Source organism: Mirounga leonina, unplaced genomic scaffold (assembly GCF_011800145.1).
Source record: "Mirounga leonina isolate KUSES-001 unplaced genomic scaffold, KU_Mleo_1.0 Mir_418, whole genome shotgun sequence".
In the NCBI taxonomy this organism is placed as follows: Eukaryota; Metazoa; Chordata; class Mammalia; order Carnivora; family Phocidae; genus Mirounga; species Mirounga leonina.
Window position 1 is genome coordinate 11,638,532 of NW_023270739.1, and position 23,713 is coordinate 11,662,244.

The following is a 23,713-nucleotide window of genomic DNA, read 5'->3' on the forward strand; positions in this document are numbered from 1 at the left end:
CAGCAGCATAAACTGCTGTTTAACTTTCCTCACCAAAAACCCTTCCCTTGCAAAAGAAAGAATGAAAAGATCACCTGTAATCCAAGTCATTAGGTACAATGGAAGACTGAACTCTGGATTGAGCAGGAAATCTATCATTCATTCATTCATCAAATATTTACTGAGTCCTACATGTGCCGGGCATTCTCCCAGGCCCTGAGGATATAGTGATATTAAAAAAAAAAAACCAAAAACCCAACCTCTCAGCTGTCATGGGTTTACAGTCTTGGTGGGGTGGACAGATAGTATGTAAATAAACATAGAGTATGTCAGGTGGTGATAAGTGCTATGAGGAAAAGGAGGAAGAGTGTATAGAGAGCAGTGGGGGAGGGGATGAGTGGCGTGGTCACAGGAGGGCCTCTCCGAGGAGGTGATAGTGGAGCAGAGGAGACTTGTGAATACCAGGGGAAGAGCTTTCCAGGCAGACGGGGCAGCAAGACCAAAGGTTCTGCGGTAGAGCAGAATATTCGAAAAATACCAAGAGGTCAGTGGCCACTTTGCCATCAGAGAGGGTCACAGGTGCACCCCAGGGGCTGGAGGTGGCAGGACTCTCTCTGAAAAGAGCCCATCTGCATTCCAAACAAGGAGAGAGACCCTCTTGTCCATAAGGACTAAGTTGTTTTTTTTTCTTTCTGGTGACACCGAGGAGAGGCAACCCAGAAACTTTTTTACTCACCGTGGTAAATTAATGGCCCCATTTTGACTGCCTCATCGAATGGGAGCAACGGGGTTCACAGTTGAGCGTGAAAAGTTTAGTGTGAATAGGAAGGGGCATTTTACGATGAGGCTCTCATTTTTTCCCCTTTAAGCCACAGAAAACAAACACTATAACTAATGACTGTCTGATGGGGTTTCATTGGGAGCTTGTGCATAAGGCTGGGACGTCAGGCAGAACAGCTCAGACAAGACCTCAGAGGGCACAAATGTGAGATTGAGTGGAACCCGAGGCAGAGTCAAGCTGGTTCAAAAGTGAGAACAAAGCCTGGGCCTCTGCTTCTCCCATGGCCTCAGTGGGAGAGCCTGGGTGGACCCAATTCCCCCAGATCTGGTCACTGGTTCAGGGAAGGAGAGCCTGAAGGGACTGCCTGCCGGTCTCTAGGTCAACTGTGAAGTTCAGCGCATCACTGTGTAAATTTTCTAGGGCTCAGAGTTTTAAAAAATCGCCAGCCTGTGTCAGTTTGGGGGCCTCTGTGGCATCCTAATGGAGCTTAGCACTCAAATAGTTCAGGCATACACAGGCTCTGTTCCAGGTCTCTGAGATCAAAATCCAGTTCCACAGAATATTGAATATTTGACTGGACTGTCATCAAGAGTTCCCCTCACTGGTGGCATTTTCTTCCGATCTTGTTTCAGAGACTAGCTCGCTATGCGTCATCTCTTTATTCACTGACAGGCGACAGATATCTCCCAAGCTAGGGGTGATGTGTTAGGGCTCACAACACAAAGCTGAACGGGACACAGCATAGCAAGGCAGAAAAAGCAAAACTGGGTTTGAATTATGACTCTGCCATTTGCTAGCTGCCTGGCCTTGGGCAAGACCTCTCTCCTTCCAAATTTCAGTCTTCTTATCTGTGAAATGGGAACACCTTTAATCTACTGAAGGCACTTGGTACACAGTAGGTGCTCCAGAATGAGTGGATGTATTTTCACCCCAAGCCACAACAGGCTGGACAAAGGTAAGTTGCTGTGAACATCCTGGGTGATGAGGATACAGGCAGGGATTATAGGGAGATGTCTTGTCCCCCATGGTGGTACCCATCTAGGTGGTATCCTTTGTGACTTTCTGCACTTCCAATTGTGATTAGAGGAGGGCCTCCACGATGCATCCTACAGGGCAAGCAACTGATTCCCAGAGCTGCAAGGAACATAGCCCTCACTGCACCTGTAACATGTGGAAACATCTGCCAGACTGCTCCCCGAGGGAGGGCAGTCTAGAGGTGAGGCATGGAAGCTCAAGCTCCACCTTGAGAACGGCACTCAGTCCCAACTCCTGCAGCTCGTGGGTGCGGTGGATCTTAGACAAGTCGTTCATCCTCCTCTTGCGTTCATTCCTGCCAGCGCGGACAACAGTGGTTACACTGGAAATAGCATGCGCATTTGTCATAGTTCCCTGGTTCCGTAACATCAGCCGCTGCGGATCACTACTGACCGCTGAGAAGGCCATGGGTAGGGGCTCTGCCCTTGACCCTGCACAGCCTGATTCCAGAAGAGCAGGGATGTCTGGGAACAGACTCGCTCTAGCTCACCTTTGCAGAAAAACAGTAGTTTCTACAAGCCACACTGATAGAGTAATCTTTGAATATGAAGAACAGCTCTCTATGTACACAGAGAGAGCAAGGCTTGTATTGATTCAGACCACAGGGCAAGCCGCTCTAAATTACAGTCAGATCAGAAAAGCAGGCAATTTTATTACCTCTGGTGGCCGAGGTAGCTTATCAATGTGCTTGTGCACACACCTTCCATGGGGCTGATTTAATGAATGTACAAAACCCCTTTGTAATTAGCAGCACCCATTTGTGTGTCGACAATTCATATGTGAAAGTCAACATTCAATGAGAATGACAGTGTCTAATTTACAGAGCAAATTGTCCTCAAGAACAATTTATTCGTCTGGCTGCTGCTGCGACCTGACTGCTTTGGTGAAGTACAGATTTATTTAGCAAATCCTTCCTTTGAAGAGTGCCAGAATTAAGCAGGGCCCCAGCCCAGGTGCTAGACTCTAAGAGGGACCCTTAAGGTTATCCCAGGACAAACCTCTGAGATCCCAGCGGAGAGTTGGTAAGGAAGCTCTTCCCAGCTTATGCCCACGCAGACATGACCCAATCCTGTTGACAGATTTTGCATTTCCAGGGTCATGGGCATGTCTTAGAAATTTGGAAGGCCCCAAACAGTGTGGTATTTCTTCTTAGAGCAATGTTTCCCCCCGAGGTGCTGCTTGGACCCTCTATATCCAAAATCCCTGGGGAGCTGTTAAAGTGCAGACATTTTCTTATCCCTTTCCAACTATTGAAGATATTTCAAAATATCATTCACACATATCACTACCTCCAAATAATGGGGTCATCAAAGCTGCTGCTAGATCCTGTTATAGAATGTGCTGCTAAAAAGTACAGAATGACTACATCACAATTTTGATAAAAAATATTTCAGTAATTGAATTTTAATATAATTGGTTTCCTTTGTAAATGTATGCACTTATTTCATGCATTTAAAAATATTATTCTCAGGCAGGGTCCACAGGCTTCACCAGACTGTCAAAGGGGTCCATGGCACCCAAAAGTTTAAGAACAATTATATAGCTGACAGGAAGCTGAAAGACCCTGTGATGGGCAGCATCTTGTGACTTCTGGGTTTGATGAGGATGGATGTGCAATTTCTAAGTTCAGGTGCCAGAAAGTAGCTCCCTAATGACCACAGGGCCCCCCCACAGCTTGAATCAGCTATGACTTCCTTTTGTGCTAAATAGAGGATGACATCTTGTGTGTACAGGGACTTCCTTTGGGAAGAGGCGCAAGTTGCCTTCTGGACCCTGACTCCTTTTTATGGTTCAAAATTTTCTAGAATGTCACAGCAACTCATACTTCAACATAATCCATCATTTCTGAGATCAATGCTCAGGTCCCATCAGGAACACCCATCAAGCAATTTGACAATCAACTGAATCATAAGTAAATACAGTTGTATTTTCTTCTGATTGGCCAGACTCCCAGGGCACAGCCCTGAATTAGAGGGTGCATAAGCATGGCACAGCACTGCTCAAACTCGAGGCACCCAGCCTTCTTGACAATTCCTCCCTTGTCTCCACCTTTCTGCTCCTTTCTCTCTTCCTCTCTCTCCCTGTCCTTCCCCCTTCTCTTCACATTTCCTGAGGACATACCATGTGCCAGGCAGCGTTCTTGGCATTAGGGTTACATCAATGAACAAAGCAAATTATCTCTACTTTCTGTGAGAATACGTTCTCATAGGGAGAGATTAACAATTAAAAAAAAGAAAAGAGTAAAATACAGAGTGTGGCTAGGTGGAGGGGGGAAGGGTAATGACTGCTAACAGCTACCACGTTTCTTGTTGGGGTGATGACAATTGGTGTTCCATAACTGATGGTGGTTGATGGCACACCCTAGTAAATAACTGAAAACTGCTGAACTGCACACATTAAGGAGATAAACTGTCTATAAATTATATCTCTGTGAAACTTTTATTAAAAAACAAAAAAAATTAGGGGGAGAAAGGTCTTTGGGGTATTATAATTTTTTTTAAGATTTATTTGGCAGGGAGGGGCAGAGGGAGAGAATCTCAAGCAGATTCCCCACTAAGAGCAGAGCCTGATGCAGGGCTCGATCTTATGATCCATGAGATCATGATCTGAGCTGAAACCAAGAGTCAGACGCTTAACCAAGGGAACCACCCAGGTACCCCTAAAGGGTATTATAATTTTAGGTGAGACTAGAAGGTAATGAGGGAGTCAGTCATGTGGCTGTCTGGAGGAAGAGTGGTTGAGGAAGAGGGAATAGTAAGTGCAAAGGTCCTGAGGCATGCCTGCTATAGTCAAGGAAAAACAAGGGGCCAGAGTGGCTGGAGTTCAGGGAGTCTTGGGGGAGAGTGGAAGAATAAGAGGGATATGTGGAGTGGCCTGCAAGCAATTCTGAGGACTTTAGCTTTTCCTATGGGTCAGATGGAAAGCCACTGGAGGATTCTGAACAGAGGAAAGATGTGATCTGACATATACTTTAAATGGATCTCATCGGAAATCAACCATGAACAGCCACCATTTATAGAGCATTTACCGTGTGCCAGCCACTGTAGCAAACTCTCTTTATGGGCCTTAGCTCATTGAATCACCACAACCATACTTTAAGTCAGGTACTATTATTTTCTCTATTTTATAGAAAAGGAAACTGAGGCTCAGAAAATGTTAAGAACTTGACCTACAACAGTGACAGTGGCAGGAAATTTGACCAGGCCTGCCTGACTCCAGAGCCCTTGCCCTCCCTATGGCTACCATGGCAGTGTTCTGTGCACATGGCAGGTGCTCAATAAAAGCTGTCACCTGGCTGGTGACAAAGCACAGTCCTGAGGGGAGTTGCACCTTGGGCACAGAGAGGGGCCAGAGAACCAGTGTCCACTTACTCAGTTCTGCAATGCTGCCCACGCGGGTGGCCAGCAAGGACTGCTCGATGGTCCTCAACTCCGACTGGCTGAACATGGGCAGGTCCCCCGGCTTGTTTGACCGCTGCGGGTCCCTGTGAAGGTTCAGGCTGTCTGGTAGGCACAGCACTCCTGCAGTTGGCGGGCAGAGACAATGAAAGAAAACAGATTGTTATTTTTCAGGTATCCAAAGGAGGGGCGCAAAACCTCGCACCACCTCAAACCATACCAGGGTTGGTAAGCCAACATGGCGACCAGGGCTCTGAACTCCTTTTAGCAGCGAGGGCTAGCTCTTTTGAAAGGTTTCCTCAAGATCCTGACCTGCTGATTTTAACAATTTTAACATTCATCTGCATGCACACAATGCCAAAGGACACAAACTAGAACCCTTTCTTCGAGCCTGGCTTCTATCCCATCAGAGATGCCTCTTGAGCAGCCAGTGGTCATTGTCCCATTCTCCCTCCCAGAGGCAACTGCCACCCCCGAGTGTCCCTGAGCAGAGGGGGAGTCTCTGCTGGCCGTTGTCACTTCTGAGGGCTTGCTTTATTTGCCCCACAGACTTAACTCTGGGTGGTTGGGCTGTTATTTGTTAGACAAAACTCTAGCTTTCTCTGTGGTAGAAGAGTCCCCACGGACTTTTGCAACTTTATGGCGAAAACCTATGGGAAACCTCTGGCATCTAATTATTTCTTCCCTTCCTTGCCATCCCATGAACATTTAGCAAGAGCCTGAGAACTTACTTGGGTAGGTTATTAAGAAATATTCACTTTTTCCTTCACCACCCAAACCTCCCTAGGCAGAGCCTGCTTTCTTGCTCCTTGACTCTGGGCTTGACTGATTGACTTAACTTTGGCCAAAAGTATATTAATGCACATGACAGAACCGAAGGCCCGAGAAGCATTTGTACGGCTGAACTTGCTCTCTTGTACCTCTGCTATCATCACAAGAGGAACATTCCCTGGCTGGCCTGCTCGTTGAAGGAGGGTGAGGAGACACACGGAGCCGCTCCAGTACCAACCTGTAGCTTAGAGCTGCTTCCACACTAACAAACACCGATTTGGTGGGTCTTTGAGATAGCGGAGGTTATGGGCACTCAGCATTGCTATGTGATAACTGACAGATACAACTAGCAAGTATAGATCACCGAGGACACAGTGAACAAGGCAGGTGGGCACTGTGCTATGCTAGGGGCTGAGGATACAGTGATGGGTAGGATACCCACACTCCTGGGGCACATGAGTGGCTCAGTTGGTGGAGCGTCCGACTCTTGGTGTTGGCTCAGGTCGTGATCTCAGGGTCATGGGATCGAGCCCCACGTCAGGCTCTGCGCTGGGTGTGGCATCTCCTTGGGATTCTCTCCCCCTGCCCTTACCCCCGACTCACACTCAAGTGTCTCTCTAGAATAAATAAATACATCTTAAAAAAAAAGAAGAAGAATACATACACTCCCTGTCCTCAGTGGGCTCACGGTCTAAGCGAAGGAGAAGACTGTTACCACACACAACCATGAAGCCATATGGTATGTGCTCCCCAGTACGAGAAGGGACCAGAGCAATGAATAGTTGTGAACACATAGGAAGCATTTATTGAGTGCCTACTCTGTTCCCAACCGTGCAAGGCATTCTGGAGATGCAAAAGCAGCAGAAGATATACTCGAGTCGTGCATAAACTAACCAAGGAGACAAGACTGCCAATGACAAAAGAAACCCATGGGAACAATCCGACCGTATCAATATACAGGCGCCGAGTGACTTAAGCCAACTGGTAGGGTGAGTGGAGACAGACAGACTGCAGAGGTCAGCAGTTCAAGGCCACTGCTCACCCTGCTTGAACCACAAAAGCTCAGCAAAGGTTCCTGCTTTGAAGATGGGCAGGCATTAGGCAGCACCAGTCACACACACCTCTTCCGGCCCCTGCTGCCCAATTAGTGACTCTGGTCACACCGAGCCAGTCACTTGCTCCTGGATGTTTCCCACTCACACCGAACAAGATGACGCAGTGGAGGGCGCCTGGGTGGCTCAGTTGGTTAAGCGACTGCCTTCGGCTCAGGTCATGATCCTGGAGTCCCGGGATCGAGTCTCGCATCGGGCTCCCTGCTCGGCAGGGAGTCTGCTTCTCCCTCTGACCCTCCCCCCTCTCATGTGCTCTCTCTCATTCTCTCTCTCAGATAAATAAATAAAATCTTTAAAAAAAAAAAAAAAAGATGACACAGTGGACAAGGCAACTCTCGTAGATGATTTGTGGACGAATACTGAATACATAGATAAACAATGCAAGCAAATGACCACTAGATTCTCATGTTCCTATAATCAGGAAACTGGCCGAATAAGTGTCTTTCTAAGATTGTTCTCTACTATTTTTCAAACACTTTGTGAGTCAGAATAAAAATGTATTTTATATCACAGCCCAGTGCACACACACACACCATCACCACCACCGCACATTTTTCACGTTTTCCATGAAAAAAAATTTCACGTAAAATAATACTGATCCTTACGATGTATGATGCACTCTCATTCTTTTTCCTTTTTGCTTCTCTTCTAGCTCATTAATAAAAACGCTGGTCTGCTGCACCAGAAATGATTTCATGACCCACTCACGGGTCATGACGAGCAGTTTGAAAAACCATGTGGATAACACTAGTACACGACTTGGCATTAATTGGACAATACACGCTCACCATTCACTGGACACTACCTAGCACTGTGTGAGGCTCCGCCGCGGATGGAGAGATAATTGAGAGGTGATCCCTGCATTTCAGAAACCCTCAGCCTGGCAGGGAAGACAAGACCTTGATAGAAATACCCAACATCCAAGGCGGGCCTCCTGCCTGCCTCCTTTGCCTCAATAGATGAGTCATCCTTCCTTTCACCCCAGGCAGGGACACCCTGAGTCATCCTTGCTTCCTCCTGCTTGCTCACCTGCTGAGACAGTTGGTCAGAGGCCAAGTCGAGAAGCTGTTGTCATGGCAACGAATGTTGGTCCAATCCCTCACCGGATGCCCCCGATGTCCCTGACTCTTATTCAGAAATTTACTACCTGTGGAGGGCTCGCTGCAGATGACACCGGATGATCACGATCCAGTGTGATAAGTGACCCCAGGTTCCAGAGTATGAGGTCCTCTGCTGGGAAAACGGGGTGGTGGTCAGGGGGCTTCACAGCCAAGGAGGCCCACAAATGAGCCCTGTTTGTCAGGGAGGACAAAAGTTTCCTAATTCATCGTACAAGTGATCCTTACATGTACTCACAGGCTTGCTTTCTTGGTATTTGCATTACATCCAGCAAGTTCTAATCTCAAGCAGACGTGTGAAACACTGCTTCACACATCGGTTGAGGTCCAGGCACGTGGGCTGGTCTGGAACCCAGAGCTTTGGTCCTGGCTCTGCCACTATCCACCCATGTTTCACCTGGGGCAGGTCACAGGGCCTCCCTGGACCTCAGTTTCCTCTTCCATGACGTGGAGGTCATAATAATGGCCTTGTCTCCCTCAAGGGCTTGCTGGGCGTGAGCAATGAAATGGGATCATGTGTACTAAAGTATTTTGCATGTGCTGGGCAAATAATAGGGGCTCAACATACGTTAATGGAGATGAAAATCAGTTAATGTGTATAAACCCAGCTTTTGACTACTTTATACTTTATCATAAGTATACTATATTTTTATTTATACTATATCATATTTATACTATATCATATTCATAAGAATAAATAATTTCCCTTGGAACTTTTCCTCCTTCTTTTAGAGGGTTATGGAATTCAAATGAAAATGTAATTATCCAAAGAAGCTTTGAAAGCTCGATTACTGAGATTTGGAAAATCTATAATTGGTCTATTATGCAAAGATTATATATCAGGGTTTTCTTTCTTTGTTTCTTTTTGAGAACTCTGTATGGGATATACACATAAATTGGAGTTCTTTATTTTTTTGTATAAAAATCCACTAGGTCAATAAGAAGGTCCCAGCATCATCTTTTAGTGTCGGACGCAGGCCTGAGCTTTGGACTACTCATCGATTTCCATTACTAGAGCCAAGGACAGCCACAGCCTGGTGATTAAGACTCCAGTTCAAAGACAAGGAGAACCAAGGTTTAAATATGATTTCTTTGGACCTAGATGGAATAATCTCCCTGGGGAGCAGGTGACCATAAGCCACCGTCAACCATGAGCGTGAAGGGGTCATGGTCTCCCTGAAATTCTCTTTGGAGTGGGTTGTGCATTTGTCTAAGGGGGAAGTTAATTTACATTCTCAAAGGGGTCTCTGGGTCCTAAAAGATGATGAATTAATGCCTTTGAGTGTCCATACTCCCAGGCCTCTCTGCTCGGGGGCTGGCTGTAGGTGGGGCGGCATGGGCTTGGCAGAACCATGGACTCCAATCCTCCAGCAGCCCCCATGCAACCTGGGCAAAGAACTTTCCAGATCCCCAGCTTCCAGGTCTGTAAAGAGGGGTTAAAATATCTCCTTCATTGGTTTATTGTGGTGATTACATAATATAATACGGATACTTAAAGCCTCTGGCCTATAGTAAGCGCCTGTTAACTACCCTGTTGCCACAAATGTACAGTTTTGTTTATTTAATCTCTGGATTCAAACAGTCTTGAGGATCATCTTTCCAAAATCTTGTGGGACTGGAGACAGACAACCTTTTGGTTAGGTTGCTTAGAATATAAAATATGAGAACTGCTCCTCTGGGCCAACCACATGGGCATTCCGTCTCCGATGGGGATGATCCGGGCTGCACTTTGGCCTCCCTCTATGTCTCCTTCCTGTACGCACTGGACAGCCCCTTGGCAAATATAATGCCCAGCCATCCCTTCTCTCCTCTGAGCTTTTCTATGAGTTTCCATCCTATTACTGGACCTGGATGCTATTTACCCACCAAGAGAAACCCAAATAAGACAGCCACTAGCCTTCAGCTGTTCTCCCCTCACTGATGATGGTGATGACAGCAATGGAGGAGAACAAGGAGACAATGCTTGTCTTCATGTCTTGGCACCCAGGACACAGGCTTGGGTTCTGCCTTGCCTGTCTGGCTGCAAGAGGAGAGAACAAATTCTCCAAGCCTCGCCTGCCAAGCTAGGCCTTGTTCATTGCTCAGTTATCCCCAGAATTTAAAGTAGAGGGTCCAGGCACCAGTACTATAGCTTTAAGAAACGGGAAGGAAGCATCTGGCATTCAGTAGACCTACCCTTGAACGTGCACCAGAGAGATCTGGCTGGGTTCAGATTTTAGTGCTGCTGTACCCCAGCTGTGTGGTGCAGAGCTTGTGACTTGGCTCTCTTGAGCCTCCGTTTCTCTCTTTGTAGGACGTCTGACACTATCTACCTCCTAGCATGGTGGGGAAGCCATAATGGGATAATATGTATGGGCAGCCTGGCACAGAAAAGGGGGTCGATAAATGTTTGCTAATAATCCGAGTGAAGTTCTTCAAAGCTAAAGATTTAGGAATTCAATAATATGACGCCAGAAGGCTTTCCTTTACTGTTAAATGTATTTAAGGAGCAAGATAGGAAGTTATCAGATTTTTAAAAATATTTGCACACCTGGCGGGCGCCTGGGTGGCTCAGTTGGTTAAGCGACTGCCTTCGGCTCAGGTCATGATCCTGGAGTCCCGGGATCGAGTCCCGCATCGGGCTCCCTGCTCGGCAGGGAGTCTGCTTCTCCTTCTGACCCTCCCCCTTCTCATGTACTCGCTCTCTCTCATTCTTTCTCTCTCAAATAAAAATAAATAAATCTTTAAAAAAAAATATTTGCACACCTGGCTTAGGACACTTGGAGTGGGAAACAAATTCAGGGCTGGCTTGGCCCTCCCATTCATCTGTGAGAGGCATACCATACTCCAATTAGGATAAACTCAGAACGTGGTTCATTTTTTCTTCATCACGAGTTATATTCAAAGGGAAAGTTCTTAGGACTTCTGAAGCCAGACCATCCAAAGAAATAAGAGGTAGAAAACACAAAGATGGAGAATTTTCAGAAATGGGTTCAATATTGGGCCCATATGTGGAGCCTGGAGTACATACGAGGAATAAGCATGTTGACCTTGAAAGAACAGGAAGATACTTATGGATCAACCGCAAACACTGAGCCCTACAAAGACATCAGGACACATTTCTGCCCTTGAAGTTTCCTTCCTGGTTGGCAGGGGAGACAGATCCACTGCCAACTGAAGTGACACATGAGGGCAGAGGTGTGCATGGGGTCCCACTAGGGGACACAGTGGGGTGAGCCCAAATTGTCCCGGGAGCAGCAGGGAAGATTCTCAGGGGAGCTTAACACTGGGACTGGGACCCGGGGAAGCAGACACCTTACAGCAGAGTTGAGAGTGTGGAATCTGGAGCCCAGATGAATGTTCAGGTTGAATCGCAGCTATGCTATTTCATAGCCATGTCACCCAGGCATGCTGTTTAGCTTCCCTGTGCCTCAGTTTCCTTGTGAATAGCATAGGAATGGTCATAGTGCAATCCTCATAGGGCCACTGGATGATCAAATAAGTAAACACATGTGAGTCTTGACCCCTAAAAATAACCCAATAAATAGCTCACTATAATAGCTTATTATTATTATTATATTAGGACATTCCAAGGAAGAAGAAAGGCACATCTCTGCATCTAAGAGTGGCTGGAGCAGAGGGGAGCAAGATGGGAATAGAGGGTGTAGAAGGAGGGAGGAGCAGCAAGACTGGGAGGCAGGGACCGTAGAGGGCACTGGGCCAAAAAGGGTCTGGACTTAAAAACTAAACCTTTACCTTCTGGCCACTGTGCTTCTCTCTCTTCCCTTTCACAGCCAAAATTCTAGAAAGAGTGGTCTGCTCCAATCATCTGCCTTTCTTCCTGACCCTCACTGTCTCTATACCTTCTTATCTCCATTTTTTTTTGCTGCGTGCCCAGCAAGTTCAAGTTCATCCTTCAAGGCCCAATACAAAGGTCACTTTTGAGATCCCAAGACTCAAAAAAGCGGCAGGCCCTGTTTTTAGGAAGCTCCCAGTCCAGAGAGGGAGACCCTGAGACAATAAGGAGACTGGAGCTTTACTGGAGCTGGGGTGCCTTCCGCATGCTGAGCTAGAGACACGCAGGGACAGGGTAGGCTCACAGAGGAGGAAGTAGCCCAAGGGGACACCGTAGGCTGCCCTCCCCGTATGAGCCAGGTGTAGCCAGCTTTCTCTAGCAGCCAGCTCAGGAACAAGGGAGCTAATGAGAATCTCAGTGTGGATGTGTGAGCCTTGACAGCAAGGCACAGAGGTAGCCATGCTGTTATTAATGCACTGTAAGTGCTATGGGGCACACAGAGACAGGGGGGTGATGGGGCAACTCTAAGACTAATAGCATAAATGAGAAAATCAACTGTTACAGGACTGTGAAGAAATAAAAGCAAAATCCTCTGTCGGGTCACTCATTCAGTGAGTATTAGTTGAGCACCCCCTAGGTGCTAGGTGCACTTCTGGGTACTGGGGATCCTGTAGCAAAATGCTAGAAGTCTTTGCCATTTTGGTATGTTTGTTCCAAACATGTAAGTGGAATATGTAGCTGGTTGGGTGGTAAGTGCCGTGGAGAAGGGTAGAGCAGGAAAGGAGGATGGGGATGCTGGGTCTGGGAGCAGGTCACACGGAGAAGGGGGCATTCTAAGAGAGACATCAAGGAAGTGAGCGTGCGTGCCCAGCTGGTATCTTGGGGGGACAACAGGCCAGCATAAGGGATCATAAGGGGAAAGGTCCCAAGAGGGGTGGGCCTGTCTTGCTGGAGGAAGGAACAGAGACAATGAGAGAAGGAGTCGGCAATCAGGCAGGAGAAGGGGTGAGGGCAGTTTGGGTGGAGGGTCATGGGCGACTCTAGATTTTGGCTTTTACTTGGAGTGAGATGGAGGCACTGGAGGATTCTGAGTAGAGAAGGGATGTGCCCTGAGCTTTTTTGGAGGGTCACCCCAGCTGGTGGGTTGGAACAGACTGAAGGGAATGGACAGGGCAGAACCACAGGAGTAACAGTCCAGGTGGTACACAAGTGAATCCCCATACAGTGTGAAGGTAAAGCCAACGGAGTTGTAAGAACAAGAGAAGGGCTAAGAGCAGCACCAAGGTTTCTGGCCTATACAACTGAAAGGATGGATTTGCCATTTACTAAAATGGGGAACACCATAGGAGGGGCAGGTTTGTGGAAAAGATCAAGAGTTCAGTTTTGGTCCTGTTCAACTTGAGACAGCTGCTGGACACCCCAGTGGAGATGCTGGGCAGGCTTTCTTGCTGTCTCTCCTCACCTCCCATGATGCAAAGCCTCATCATGTCAGCCCCATGGTGGCTTATGCTTTTCCCCCCTCTCTCTCCTCTTCCCTATCACTAGAGAGCACTATTAAATATCCTTACAAAATTGTTGGATGCCTCCCTTGTTCTCCCTCCTCTCCCAGGGTTCTCCCTTTATTGCATTTTCCTTGCAACTTCTCCCTGTGGAGTCCTGAGCTACATCCATCTCGTAGGGGCTTAGGAAGAGAAAGAGACTCATCTTCCCAGTGTCCTTGTCTCTGTAGTGACAAGTGCCTAGGTCCCTGCAGGGCTTGTGAGCATCTGCTTTGGTCCCTGACTCCTCCTAAGGGGCATTTTGGACCTCCAGCTAGGTCTTGGATACCTGTGGAAATGTCAGAGGTTGGTCAGGTTTTAGAGATCATCTTGCCCCCAGAGCACAAACTGTGGCTTCTTGGGAGTTCTCTGAAATTCATCTCCCTTGCTCACTATACAGCAGTGATACTCGTGGGCATGGTGTCCTGTGGTGGTGATAAAACTTAGCTCTGGGTGTGACTGACAGAGAAGATGTATGTTCGAATGTTTTGAGTTAAAAACTGGTCTCTGACATTTCAATTAACACACGGCAACAGGCCAGAGTACAATAACGAGGCAGCGTTTTAGACAATTGAGACTCTCCTGTCTTACATCAAGGCGGTCACGCATCTTCCTCTTGAATACTTATAATGGAAATTCATCTATCAATCTATCCATTCAACCATCTATTTATCCATCCATCCAAACTTCTGTTTACATAGTGGATTGTCATTTAATTAAAGGTAATTAATGAATTAAGCGTTTTTTTGAGTATCTACTATGTGCTACACAATTGTGCTAAGTAGTAGAGATACAGCAAGAAATAAAACAAAGTAACAGCTCTCGTGGAGCTTAATTTCTGTTCATCTGTCTACTCATCCATCCACTTACCCCTCCTTCCTTCCATCCATTCATCCATGCATCCACCCATCCATCCATCCACCCATCCCATATAATTTGCCAGATTGGGATTATAATGAAAAGTAAGACACAGACCTTGTCCTTAAGAAATTCATAATCTAATGGGGTAAGTCCACATGTTCATGAATGTCACAGGTGCTTTAAGAGAAGCCCGTATATGCTACATGGACGACACAAATAGAAATTGGATATTCCACCCGGGTGGTGTGTCAGGAAAGGTTTCAGAGACGAGCTGACCCAGGATCAGTATTGAAAGATGAGCTGATGTTCACCAGATGAACTGGACTGGGGGTGAAGGAGAGAAGGGCAAACCAGAGAAAGCAGCAAAGGCACAGGGGCAGGAAAACTCCTGGTGCATTGTAGAGACTCTAATAAGCTGGGGAGCTGAACTGAAAAGAATCACAGTGAGGGTGTGACCAGGGAGGTGGGTGGAGACTGGATCATGGACGGGCTTGAGTGCCTTGCTGAGGGGCTTGTATATCATGAGAAGAGGGGCAGTTGAGTCCCCGGGAGGTAACTCTGATGCCTCATTTCTTGCCTCCACGAGGTCAAACTCGTTGTTGGTGTTCTGGCCAGAATAACCATCTAACACCCAGCGACACCCATAGTCAATGGGAGATATGACAGGGGCAGAGCATAGCACTCTGCTCCGGCTGCCAGCAGACCCAGAGCAACACATCGCACCATATCATTCTTTGCCGCTCACATCTCCTGGACTCAGAATGCTGCCTGGGGATCTTTTCTGGCTCAATGGATGACTCAAATATGACCTCTGGCTTTCCTGGACTCTCGACACCCACTTGATCCTTCTCCATCTCTGTCTGAGACTCAAGATCTCAAACAGCCCCTTGTGTGGCTGAGCAGGGCACCTGGCTGGATCTCCTGCCCCCCTCAGCACTGTCTTAACAGTGTCAAGCCCAGACAGACCCTTTGCTTACTTATCAACATGTTGAGATAATGTAGTGAGTTGAAAGTTCACCTCCATGTATCCTCTGTCCCCTTTTCGCCACCCACTCCCATCTTTGACATTCAAAAAATGTGAGCTACTTTCAAATCATTAATTATGAAACCATACATGCCCATTTCAAAAACTTCAACAGTAAGAAGGGGAATAAAGTGGTAAACCGAAAGCAACCTCCTTTCCTCTCCTGCAACTAGTCCTACTCTCCTGTAGTCACCACTGCTCTCTGTTGGTTGGGTGAGGTTCTGGACTTTTCTATCCATTCTCATTTATTGACTTATTCATTCACTCAATAGATATTTACTGCGTCCAAACAATGTGCAATTTGCAGACAACACAAACGTGGTGTGAGCAAAACAACACACAAGTCCTACCCTTATGGAGCTAAAAGCCTGGCTGGGGCAACCAACATCCATCAAGTAATCACACAAATAAATGTACAAGTGCAACGTGTGAAGTGCCATGAATAAAAAGCACATGTGTGTACACCATACCTTAACCGATATGCCGGCTGACAAACTGCAGCTAATTTAATTTGATTTCAAGTAATTATGAGCAAGACAGCTTTATCACAGTCACTAGCATCTGTTTCCCTGTGTTTTGGAAGTGCTTTTGCATACCTTTGCCTGGTTTTCGATAGAAATATCAATTTCTTACTGATTTGTACGAGTTCTTTCTACATTAAGAAAATTAGCCCCTTGCCTGACATGGGTCATGCACACATGTTTTCCTAGTTTGTCATCTGCCATTGAATATTTTTACAGTATTTTTCCAAGTAGAATTGTTTTCCTTCAACACAGGCAAATGTATCATCTTTCTCTCTTTGAGTTCCAGGTTTTGGGGTGGTTATGTTTTAAATTTAGGTACAGGTGGTCCTGATTCATTTCTATTTCTTTCTTCTTTTTTCTCCTTTCTCACCCCCCGCCCCCAACAGACTTTATTTTTCAGAGCAGCTTTAAGCTCACAGCAAGATTGAGCATAAGATACAGAGAATTCCCACATATTCCCTATGTCCACTCATGCAGAGCCTCCCCCATTATCAACATCTCTCACCAGAGTGGTACATTTGTTACAACTGATGAACCTACATTGACACGTCATTATCATTAAAAGCCCAGAGTGTACATTAGAGTTCACTCCTGGTATTGCACATTCTATGGGTTTGGACAAATGCATAATGACATGTATCCACCATTATGATGTCATACAAAGTAGTTTCACTGCCGTAAAATTCCTCTCTGCTCCCCCTATTCATCCCTCCCTCCTCCAAATCCTTGCCCATCGCTGATCTTTTCACTGACTCCACAGTTTTGCCTTTTCCAGAGTAATACAGTATTTAGCTTCTTCAGATTGGCTTCTTTCACTTAGTTCATCCATGTCTTTTCATGGCTTGATACTCATTTCTTTTTAGTGCTGAATAATATTCCACTGTCCAGATATACTACAGTTTACTTATCCATTCACCTACTGGAAAAAATCTTGGTTGCTTCCAGGTTTTGGCAATTATGAATAAAGCTGCTATAAATAAATAAAGCTGCAGGTTTTATGTGGACATACATTTTCAATTCCTTTGGGTAAATACTAAGGAGATCAATTCCATATTAACCTTATATCTTGGAACCTTGCCATTATTGCTTAATACTTCCAAGAGTCTTTGGTCATTCTTTTGGATTTTCTACATAGATGATCATGTCATCTATGAACAAAGAGTTGTATTTCTTCCTTCCCAATCTGTATACCTTTTATTTCCTTCTCTTGTCTTATTGCATTAGCTAGGACTTCCAGACAATGTGGAAAATCAATGATGAGAGGGCACATCCTTGCCTTCTTCCTGATCGTAGTAGGACAGATTCGAGCCTTTCACCATTAAGTGTGATGTAGCTGTAGAGTTTTTGTAGATATTCTTTATCAAGTTGAGCAAATACCCCTCTTTCCTAGTTTACTGAGAGTTTTTATTATGAATAAGTGCAAATGATTTTCTGTATCTATTGATGTGGTTATGTGATTTTTCTTCGCTAGCCTGTTGATGTGGTGGGTTACATTAATTGATTTTGAATGTTGTACCAGCCTTGCACACCTGGGATAAATGCCACTTGGTCATGGTGTATAATTCTTTTTATACATTATTGGATTTGATTTGCTAGTATTTTGTTGAGGATTTTTTTAATCTATGTTCATGAGAGATACTTGTCTGTAGTTTTCTTGTAGTATCTTTGTCTGGTGTTGGTATTAGGGTAATGCTGGAGTCACAGAATTAGTTAGGAAGTATTCCCTCTGCTTCTATTTTCTGAGAAATACTGAAGAGAATTGGTATGGTTTCTTCCTTAAATGTTTGGTACAATTCATCAGTGAACACATCTGGCCTGGTGCTTTCGGTTTGGAAGGCTACTGTTGATTTAATTTCTTTAATAGATATAGGCCTATTCAGATTGTCTATTTCTTCTTGGGTGAATTTTGGTAGACTGGGTCTTTCAAGGTATTGATCCATTTCACCTAGGTTATCAAATTTGTGGGCAGAGAGTTATTCATAGTATTATTCTTTTAAGGTCAATGGAATCTGTAGTGATGTCCCTTCTTTCATTGCTAGTGTTAGTAATTTCTTTTTTTCTTAGTTAGCCATTAGCCTGGCCAGAGGCTTATCAATTTTATTGATCTTTTCAAAGAATTAGCATTTGGTTTCATTGATTTTCTCTATTGATTTCCTGTTTTTTTATTTCATTTACGTCAGCTCTGATTCTTACTATGTCTTTTCTTTTGCTTACTTTGGATTATTTTGCTCTTCTTTTTCTAGTTTCCTAATGCAAAAGCTTAGATTATTGATTTTACATCCTTCTTCTTTTCTAACACATGCATTCACTATAATAAATTTCCCTTTAAGCACTGCTTTCTCTGCATCCCACAAATTTTAATAAGTTATGTTTTCATTTTCATGTAGTTAAAAATATTTTTAAGATTTCTTTTGACATTTCTTCTTTGACCCACATGCTATTTAGAAGTGTGTTATTTAATCCTCAAGTATTTGGGACTTTCCAGTTTTTTGTTACTGATTTCTAGTTAATTCCATTATAGTCTAAGAACAGACATTTTATGATTTTTATTCTTTTAAATTTGTTAAGGTGTGTTTCACGGCCCAGAATGTGGTCCTACTTGGTGAATGTTCCACGTGAGCTTGAGAAGAATGTGTATTCTACTGTTGTTGGATGAAGTAGTTCATAAACCATTTTTGTCCAGTTAATTGATGATACTGTTGAGTTCAACTGTGTCCGTACCGCTGGATCTGTCCATTACTGATAGAGGAGTATGAAAATCTCCATTTATAATAGTGGATTCATCTATTTATCCTCGCAGTACTGTTTTTGCATTTTGTTTTTGAAAGGTATGTTGAGGCTATTTTAAATGTTTCTTTCCCATTTTAATTTTAACTCTGTGTCTTAAGTGTCTAAGTATGGAACAACTAGTGAAGATGGTCACACTAAAAAGGGAAGGAAGGAGATGATGAGCAGTAGGGGTGGTATGGAGATATATATCAGATCATGAAAACTTCTGGATTCATTATCTGAATATACATTATGTGTCCTGAAAAAATTTTAGCTTTACCCCCTGTGGCCAACTCCCTGATTCTACTGTGTCTCACTGAGACTAGCTAGATAAACACATGTTGAATTAATGAATGAGTCCTGGGTAGAGGTCTTGATGGGAGAGAAACATTAAGTTAAAAAAAAAGTTAAATTTTAAAGAAAGGTGTTAATGATACATTAGCACCCTACTGAGGATTCCTCCCTGTTAGAGAAATAAAGAGGGCTGAAAAATGAATTTCACACCAGCTGTCAGAGCATTTTATGCCAAGGATAAATATTCACAGATTTGTTATCCCCGGGATGTCTAGAAAGCACTTCCAGGTAATTGTGAGGGTACCTTCTACAGTGGAAGCCCATGTACTTGGCAGGCTTTCAACTAGAAATCTCTTTCCAAGGGAGCTTCTGCAAAGTAAGAGCATGAGGATCATTTATATTCATAACAAAGGCCCCCAAGGCCTGTAAGATCCTGAATCATCCAGGAAAGATTAAATCATGTTCAACCAAGCTTTAGTGTTAAGTATATCTAATTGTATCCTAAGTCTTCCAAGACTGATTATCTTTAATTAAACAGCCTGGTGACTACAGACTTATCACTTATTTGATAGGATATAGTGAGGAACTATTCAGTAGGATATTTAATAAGTTGAAATACCCTATGGCCGACCACGTGGAATGACAGGTGTGTGTGTGTGTGTGTGTGTGTGCGTGCGTGTGTGTTTACAGGCACAGAGGAGATTAGGTCAACATTTTGAGATCTGGCTAACTGCCGCTGTTAACATAGTGTAGATGTTAATGACACATAAAAGCATAAATCTGCCATTTGCAGCCATGCATGTGTATGCTGATATAAATAACTAATAGGGCTTTCACAATCCATCCAGAATACAAAGATTATTAAATTGCCTTTTAAAAACATTAGAATCCCATTAGGCCAAATTCAGCAGCTGATTACTGAGCAAAATAAACCACCAGAGGACTCTAAATTCTCCTTTGTTGCCACTGTTAAAAGGTGCTGCACTTTCAAGGAGGCCGTGGGCCCCTGGGGAAGTGAGCACACAGTTCTTGCTGGTGAAGAGGGGCTCCATGCAGCTGTACATCTGGAGGAGGATGCTTCTGGAGAGATGCCTGCCTCCTCCTAGCACTCAGTCTGGGAGGTCTATCAAGGAATACATGAAGCAGCCCAGATTTAACTCAAGTAGCCTGGATGTAACATTACCTCTATTTATTATGGTCCCTTCTCCTCAAAAGTCTTTTTGCACATTTTCTTCCCTCCCTACCCCCCGACTCCTACCATATTCACCACATCTTTTTCCTTTTTGGATTTGGATGCTCTGATACCTGGGGCCTCGCTGACCCTGGAGGGTCTGCCCCTCCCTGGGTTAGCCAGATCCTGAGAGCAAACAACTTGCCAAGTGAGGGTGCTTTTCAAGTGGGAACCCACCAGTCCAGAACCCATGCTCTCATGCTCCAGGTCACCATCCCCCTGCCCTAATCACCCCTGGGCCAGGTACCAGACAACCAGGGACAGTCCCTTATGCCCCAGAGCCCACTGAAATGATTCAAACCAGTCAATTCTAAATCTGCTTACCCTGCCTCACCAGCTCCTTCCAGTGCAAACCATAATAAAGACTCGTTTGCCCACATTGCCCCTTTCCCTCTGCCTCCTGACCTGTCCTGGTGCTCCCTTGTGTGCATGTCACACCCCTTCTCTTGGGAACTGAGAGTCACAAACTATTTCCAAACTCTCTCTCCTGATCTGTTGACCTTACCGTACCTCAGATTTCCTATCAATATACTATATTTTTAAACACTCCACCCCATGGAATTTTAATACCACAGATACACTGTGTGTTTATATTGCAGCCCTTTGGGGCATTGCAAACCACAGTAATGCCTAAGTGTTCTTTTGCTCAGAGCAAAGTCTTAGAGCTCATGACCACTTTCTCCATTTCAACAACTTTCAATGTCTCCCCGCTGCCTGGAGGGTAAAATGGAAACGTCTTAGCCAGGCATTTAAACACCTCTGTGACCTTTACCCTACCTAGCTGTCCAACCCAATGTGGTAGGGCTCCTAAAGTGACAGAGGGGCTCACTTCCCTTGCTGTGGCTCCCCACCTCCATGCCTCCACTCACGAGGCTCCTCCCATCTAGAATGCCTTTCCCTCAGCTTTTTACAGGGAGTGATTCTGCCTGACTTCAAGGCACAGCTCAAATGCGACTTCCTTCAGCCAGCTGCCCCAGCTTTCCCCAGATGGCCAGGATCCTTCTTCTTCCCACAGCAGGGTGCCTGGTGGAACGTCCACATCCCCTGGGTATAGTGTCAAGATAATAATAACACTGATGAAAAACCATAGTGAAGATTTTGTGGCACTTGCTACGTACGAGCCAGGCATTATTCTAAGCATTATACATGCCTTAAGTATTTTAATCCTTACAACACCCCTTTGCAATTGGCATTATTATTATTAAAGATTAGACTAAAGCATGTGTGCACATGCGCACACACACACATACACACTCTTTCACCCTCTGAATGTATATACATATATGTGCAAATATATGCATATACAGACCCATTTATAGTTGTCCATCCATTCATTTAGTGTGTGTGTGCATGTGCATGCGTATGCATGTGTATAATAAAAATGCCTTCTAGGCGGCGCCTTGGTGGCTCAGTTGGTTAAGCATCGGACTCTTGATTCTGGCTCAGGTCATGATCTCATGTGAGATCGAGCCCCACATTGGGCTCTGCCCTCAGTGGGGAGTCTGCTCGAGATTCTCTCTCCCCCTTTCCCTCTGCCCCTCCTCCTGCTAGTGCATGAGCATACTCTCTCTCTCTAAATAAAATCTTTTTAAAAAATGCCTTCTAGTACAAAGATTTGTGCCACATAGAAAAATGACACACTTTCTGCCTAGGAAGAGGAGTTTCTTGACAGATATGAATACCCATTTTGAAAATCTGTGTTTTGTTTGTTTTGTTGTTTAGAACCGTGAGTCATGAAATCACGGGCACTGAAACCTGGGAAAGCTGAGACACCACGAGGTCCAGCCCCAGCCCTGAGTTAGCACAAATATTTTTGGAGTACCTATTACATGCCAGACCCTTGGCATGAGAGATGGTGAAGCCATGGTGGCTCATTCTGAGAGGTTACAGCTAAACTCTTCATTTTGGAGATGACAAAACAAAGGTTTAACCAGAGAGGTTAAGTACCTTTCCTGAGTTCACACTAACTTGGTTTAATCCCATTTCTGGGTAATAGAAAGCCACTTCCAGTTCCAGGCATGAATTACCAATTTTGAAAGAATCGGAATGCCATCCTGTATTCCTAACGTCATGTGTGGTAGGCAAGATAATGATCCCCCAAGATGTTCACATCCTAATCCCTTGAACCTGTGAAGATGTTAAGTTACATGGGGGTGGGTGGGTGAGGAATTAAAGTAGCAGACGGAAGTGAGATTGGTAATCAGCTGACTTTAAGATAAGGAGATTGTCCTGGACTATCCGGATGGGCCCAGTGTACTCATGAGGGTCCCTCAAATGGAAAAGAGGCAGGCTGAAGAGTCCGTTTTGGAGTGATGCAGTGTGAGACAGACTCAACTGGCCACAGCTGCTCTTGAAGACAGAAGGGGCCACCAGCCAAGGTTAACCTTCTTGGAAAAAGCAAGAAAAGTGATTCTCCCCTAGAGCGTCCAGAAGGGAACACAGCCCTGCTGACAACTTAATTTTAGCTCAGTGAGACTTGGTTTGACCCCTATCTCCAGAACTATAAGAGAATAAGTTATGTTGTTTTAGGCCACTAAGCTTGTGGTGAGTTGTTACAGCATCCACTGGAGACTAATGCTCCCTACAATTAGGCTGAGCCTTATAAACCTCCTTAGGGGGGTTACAGTCATTCTGAAGTGAACATCACTTATCTTTCTAGAAGCCCAGACATCTAATCTCACATTAAATCTTAGGATCTGTTTTCAGTCAGGACACCTCCATCAGCCTTTGACTTTTTCCCCTGTGGGTAAGTTCCAGAATTTAACGCAGAAATAGAGATGACCAAAGAATGCCATTTTTCATAACTTTCTCAGTTCTTCCAGACACTTCTCTCTTGGCCTCTAGATCACTGTGTCTGTCATTTTATTTTTAGAAACACTCTTGGTGTTCGTTCCTTGCAGCCCATTGAAGAAATGTCCCTTCAGGGGCCTGTGTTGCTCTCCATGGCCCCCAGCTTCCTTTCATTTCCCAGTTTCTGTGTCTGAGCCTGTCTTCTGCTTTAGGGATGTGCTTCAGACTCCAGGCCCTCATGACATAGAGGGAAACAAGAGGGGCTTACGGAGCTTGGTCTCTCCCCCCACCTCATTTTCTGGCACGAGGAGGGGATTCACTCCTGCCCACTGAGGCAAGAGAGCTGAGGTGGGACCGAGCCACTTCCAAGAGAGGGAAGGATGCATTCGCTGTCTCAGGTGAGGGAGGTGGGCAACGAAGGGCTTCTCTGGGGACTCAGGGAATCAGAGCATCAATTGACACCAAAAACTGTTTCTCCTAGGAATGTGAGTGATTGTGAGAAATGCCTCATCATCCATCATTCAACAAAATGTTCACTGAAAGTCTTTTTGATGCCAGATTCTGTGCAGGGGAAATAGATGATGATGGTGATCATAGTGATAGTGGTGGTGCTGTGGCTGGTGGTGGGGGTGCTGGTGCTGATGGTGCTGATGGTGCTTGACGGTCATGATGATGGTGCTGATGGTGCTTGATGGTGATGATGGTGATGGTGG

At 45.2% G+C, this 23,713-nt stretch overlaps 1 protein-coding gene across 1 annotated transcript in view; it reads right to left on the reverse strand.

The window, feature by feature from the left end:
- BTBD11 (BTB domain containing 11) overlaps positions 1-23,713 on the reverse strand; it is a 303,076-nt gene that overhangs the window by 122,715 nt on the left and 156,648 nt on the right. The window contains exon 2 of the mRNA XM_034987647.1: positions 5,167-5,316. Coding sequence (XP_034843538.1) covers positions 5,167-5,316 — 150 coding nt within the window. The remainder of the gene's footprint in view (positions 1-5,166; positions 5,317-23,713) is intronic.